This window comes from Propithecus coquereli, unplaced genomic scaffold (genome assembly GCF_000956105.1).
Source record: "Propithecus coquereli isolate 6110/MARCELLA unplaced genomic scaffold, Pcoq_1.0 Scaffold11, whole genome shotgun sequence".
NCBI lineage: Eukaryota > Metazoa > Chordata > Mammalia > Primates > Indriidae > Propithecus > Propithecus coquereli.
The window spans coordinates 3,880,445-3,885,762 of NW_012134969.1; the positions used below are offsets into that span (position 1 = coordinate 3,880,445).

Here is a 5,318-nt window from a genome sequence, read left to right on the forward strand (position 1 = left end):
TTAGAAACCAGGTAGCAACTGTTAATATCAAGTACTTATTTGTACTTACAAATCACCTTAGGGACTCTGTTGCAGATAGTTTTAGGATTCCACTTTTGAAAAATGCCATAATAAATGAAAAAGCCTAGAGATGCTAACTGACCACAGTTTGAAATGGTCACTTGTATTGGAGCAAATCATGATAAAAATTTTATTCAAGCTAAGCTTACTTCCTGTAGTGCTGTGTCTTCACACTTACTGTTTATCAGCAACAAAATTCAATTGAAATATTGTTTTCTATATGAAATCTGTGTTTGAGTCACATAGTCATTTATAACAAAAATAGTATGATTGCCAGGAAAGAATTTTTCAAAGTACACAAAAGAGGAGGCAAGTGAAACATTTCCAATGTGTACAGACTAATGTTTTTCAAGGATAAGCCAGCTCAGTTTAAGTGGCCATTGATATATAGGCTAGTCATGATAGCTGAGCATTTTGAACATTTGGCCATAGACATCTTAGTTATTTTATCTGAACCTTTTGTTTTCATGTTACATCAAATTAGGACAGTTTAAAGAGAATGGTGTATAACAAGTCATTCAAAATTTTTTAGTGATTGACTATCAGAAATTCAAAAAATCATGAGCATGAGTCGCTTTACATTTAAATTTAGCAACAGTTACCTTATTGTTTCCACTGAAATTGATCTTTACTTTTAACTATTTATCTGAAAAGTCAGGAACAGATGTATTAATAACATCAGTATCCACTAATACTTGAATAACTGATATCCTTAGAGGGATATATGTGTTTAGTAGTAGTTAAGTTCTGATTTGCATAAGCATGGTTTATTTTTCAAATAACCTGTAGATTACTTGTTTTTCCATTTTTGGGCTTCTTACCTAGTTATTTCCTCTTATTTCTCTTTTATAAGCTCCTTTATGATAACATGGCTTGGGAGAATTAGTGAAGCCTGTAGTGGAAACATCAATTCATCATTCATTCTTCTTACTTTGTCATTTGGTCATCGCAACATAATAATTTTAAAAGGTAGTGGCGTGTTTGTGACCCTCATCAACTGATTTTCCATGATGCTTGGATATTTTCTTGTACTTGCATTTTAAAACTCCCGAATTATCTTTATCTTACTGGCATTTTCAAGCTTCTTATTAGCAGTATGTCATATGTATAGAAAAATACAAATATCAGAAGTGTATAGCTCAATGAATTTTCAAAAATTAGACACATTCGTGTAATCAGCACCCAGATTAAGAAACAGGATGTTACCAGCAGTCCTGTTACCAGATTTTATTTGCTCCTGTGTGTGAGTGAGTGTGTGTGTGTGTGTGTGTGTTGTCTCTTTTCTCTTCAAGTACTAATTCTTTTGTATTTATTTCTTTTCTGTACTTCTCAGTAATCTATCTACAGCTTGATAAAGGTGCTTCATAAACGCATAGCCATATTTGTTTTTTAGGATACCATTACTATTGTTGGAGAGTAATTTAAATTTTTTTTTTTTTTTTTTTGAGACAGAGTCTCACTCTGTTGCCCGGGCTAGAGTGCTGTGGCGTCAGCCTAGCTCACAGCAACCTCACACTCCTGGGCTCAAGCAATCCTACTGCCTCAGCCTCCCCAGTAGCTGGGACTACAGGCATGCGCCACCATGCCCGGCTAATTTTTTCTATATATTTTTAGTTGCCCAATTAATTTCTTTCTATTTTTAGTAGAGACGGGGTCTCGCTCTTGCTCAGGCTGGTTTCAAACTCCTGAGCTCAAACAATCCGCCCGCCTCGGCCTCCCAGAGAGCTAGGATTACAGGCGTGAGCCACCGCGCCCGGCCCAATTTAAATTTTTTTAAATAGTTGTTTCTCTTCTGCCTAGTCCCACCCTTTTACAGTTTCATGCCGTGATTTCCTTTCAATAGGTCCAAAAATACTTCTTCAGTTAAAAATGGATGCTTTTTTTTTTTTAGTGTGTAAGTTCAAGGCTCACAAAAGATGCGCAGTGAGAGCAACCAATAACTGCAAGTGGACCACCCTGGCCTCCATCGGGAAGGACATCATAGAAGACGAAGATGGGGTAAGCGGCTGCCCTGCCTCTGCTCTCTTCTTAGTACCTCATCTCTTATTTTATGCTCTTGTGGAAACTAATGATAGAGAGATAAGTGAGAGTATTTGTTGTTAGGATTAAACAGGAAGTTTCAGTTGATTATGTTTTTATTTTTAATTCAATCCTTCATAGCTTTCTTCAGCTCTGAGATTTTGGGGAAATCTGTTGAGAATAGGGTGTAGGAGTGGCTGTTGTGCTAGGCTGGTGTTGTGGACCTTTATCTGACAAACTCTGAGAATATTCTTAAAGGCGTAGCTCAGATGTTCACTTTCCAGATTTTGGGGCCTCCTCTCCACCTTCAAAACCTTGCTGCCGTTCCACCCTGCACACGAGTCTCTGATAGCACTTAGTGATCCCTGTATCATAATCCCTTCACATGCCTTTCTCCTCAGCTAGATTGCTACCTGAATCTCGAAGGGCAGGGTTTCTTCTTACTTACTTTTGTGTCCCATAGGGTTCAGGTATAATAGGTGCTCAGTAAATGTGGGATGAATGCGTGAATGCCATGCATTATATGTATTAGCGATTCCCTAGTGTAAGAAGTCACTCAGCACCTTCCCTAGGGTGAGCATGGTGTCTGCCACCGCCTTCACTCTGGCTGCCCTTTGTTCCTGCTCCACAGGTCGCTATGCCTCACCAGTGGCTCGAAGGCAACTTGCCTGTGAGCGCCAAATGTGCTGTCTGTGACAAAACGTGCGGCAGTGTTCTCCGGCTACAAGATTGGAAATGCCTTTGGTGTAAAACAATGGTGAGGGCTTTGGAATCGTTTCATCATTTTTAATTAGCTTCTTTCCCTACCTTTGTCACCTATGTGGTTTACAGGAAAAACAAAGAATTTATGGCAGAGCAGAGTTTGGTAATGCACACCCCCTATTGTGACATTCTTCTTTTCTTAAAGTGTATTTCTTCCAATGTGGTCATGTTTTCAAATGCCCTTTTTGTGATACTTACTCTTGTCCGTATATTTCCTGTGTCTCGGGATCTCTTTCCTACAGTTTTATTGATTTTCATTCTGCTTTATCCACACAGTGGTTTGCTATTTTCAGGCCTGTTCTACCATCTATCGTACCCAGAAAGCCCTTCCCTGGTGTGTCACCAAATTTTGATTGACATACAAAATGTAATTTTGCTACAACCCCGTGTGTGTCCTCTGACAGAACACTTGAGTTTTATAGGCCACGCACTGATGTAATTTCAGTTATATACATTTATATTAAATAAGTAAATATTTAAAAATTTCTTTGCATATGCAAGACAGAGGTGAGAGGCATGTACATTGTAATGTGGGGCCAGCAGCAAGGAATGGTTTCATTCCAGACATGGCGAGGACAGTGCCTCTGGACTGCGTGAGGACAGTCAGAGCAGGAAGGAGGCCACACAGACAATGGAGTGGGGTTGAAAGCCACAGGGTGAGGAAGCCATAGCTGTAAGTGCTCATCGCAGCTCTGGACGATGCTGTCCTTCAGTGACAGTGATCGCCTTGCACTAGGGCTGATCTGTTTGGTGTTCTTTTGAGTCTCATAGTCTTAAAGTTGCTGGCCCAAATTTGGAAGTCAGCCCCCAATTTTAAAAGGTGGAAAACCCACTGCTTGTGGTAAGTATGATATAGATCAGCAAACGTAAGGGTTGTGAGTGTGATGTGTTGATTTCCTAATCAATGAGATTGTCTCCATAGGCCACAAAAGAAAATAAGTCCTACAGCTTTTCATTTAAGCCTAATAGTTAATCTGTGTTTCTTTTTCAATTTTAAGTCAAATGTGATTTTTTTTGTCTTCATGTTTTTGTTATTCTTCATCAATTGCCTCTTTTATTAGCTATAGGTGTGTTACTTTTTATTTCTCTTATGCAATTTAATATATAGACGGTAATAGATGTCTGTCTTTCGAATCTTAGTTCCACCCTAACCCCTAAAAGCCTCTTATACCATTTTTTGTTTTAAAGGAGCGCTACCCATAAATGAGATTTTAAATCGTCATCCCACCTAAGATTTCTTTTTGGGGGCACAACAACTGACAGGCCTTCCTGCTATCTTTATCAGTGTGTACATTTACTCAAGTCTATTTTTCTATTTCTAGAGCTTCAGCTGTTCATTTCCAGCCTATTAGAAAGAAAACATATCATGTATGCGATGAATTATTTTAGAAAGATTTTATATAAGTTGTCTTTCCTTGCATATATATATATATGTATATAATCTACTTTTATTTAGTTAGTAGTTTAAACTCTTCTAACTTTAACAATGGGAATTAATTAGATTTTTTACTTGCTCCTTCTACTCACCCCCAATTTTAAAAAAAATTCATGAATAGAATAGCAGTGGTATTACAGGTGGTAAAAGGGGGGCATTCTGGAATGTCTTTTGCCTCTTTCTTCCTGGAAAACTAAAATCTTATCTTCGTTGTGACATCATTCTTGCTTCCCCCTGTTTAAGTTAGACATGCTGGTTTCTGAGTCACCATCCATCACCCTGTAATGCCTCGCTTAGTCTTGCACTTTCTATACACTATCATCTGTTTATGTATTAATATTATTTTGCCTTTAAAATATACATTTCTAACAGCAGGATATCTAGTGCCTAAAACATAGTCATGCAGTTAAAAAAAAAAAAAAAAACCCAAGCCAAAAAGCCCATAGTTCCGCATCCCTAATGAGTCAACTCATAATTTTTCCAACTGTTGTCCAGTCTCTGGGACATAGTTTTACCTTTTCTGTAAAAATAGTAAAGATACAATTTTATCTTTTGCTTTTCTCATTTAGCATTATTTTAAATATCTTTGTTTTATACCATGATTCTCATACATTTTTTAATTCCTTCTAAAACTATCTGTGCATGCTAATTTTTCTAAAATGCATTTGGATTGTTAATTATTGTAACTCATAATAGGCAACTGTCCAAAAACAGGTCACTAGCAGAATAAGAATCACTATTGAATTTCAGTTATTCTCTTAAAAGTTTTGAAAAACACAGGTTTAATTAGTGTGTCAGTTTTCTAAAAGGACTAACAAAATAAAGCCGTATTAAATAAGTGCTTGATGAAGTGTATGCTTGTACTGTTTAAAACATATAAAAGGTTCTCTAGCTAAGTACACAAAATATTCTAAATTGCCTGGGTCCTACTCACTAAGTTAGCCCCACTTTTGTTCTGAAAAGTATCTTGAGTTACCTTGAAATGTTCAGCACATTTACTGAGTACCTAGTATGGCCATTACGTTCCTTTCCCTCGCAGAGC

General features: G+C 37.4%; 1 protein-coding gene across 1 annotated transcript in view; it reads left to right on the forward strand.

The window, feature by feature from the left end:
- The window catches only part of DGKH (diacylglycerol kinase, eta), a 174,771-nt gene that overhangs the window by 94,009 nt on the left and 75,444 nt on the right, over positions 1-5,318 (forward strand). Inside the window, exons 7-9 of the mRNA XM_012648226.1 lie at positions 1,952-2,058; positions 2,711-2,853; positions 4,105-4,129. Coding sequence (XP_012503680.1) covers positions 1,952-2,058; positions 2,711-2,853; positions 4,105-4,129 — 275 coding nt within the window. The remainder of the gene's footprint in view (positions 1-1,951; positions 2,059-2,710; positions 2,854-4,104; positions 4,130-5,318) is intronic.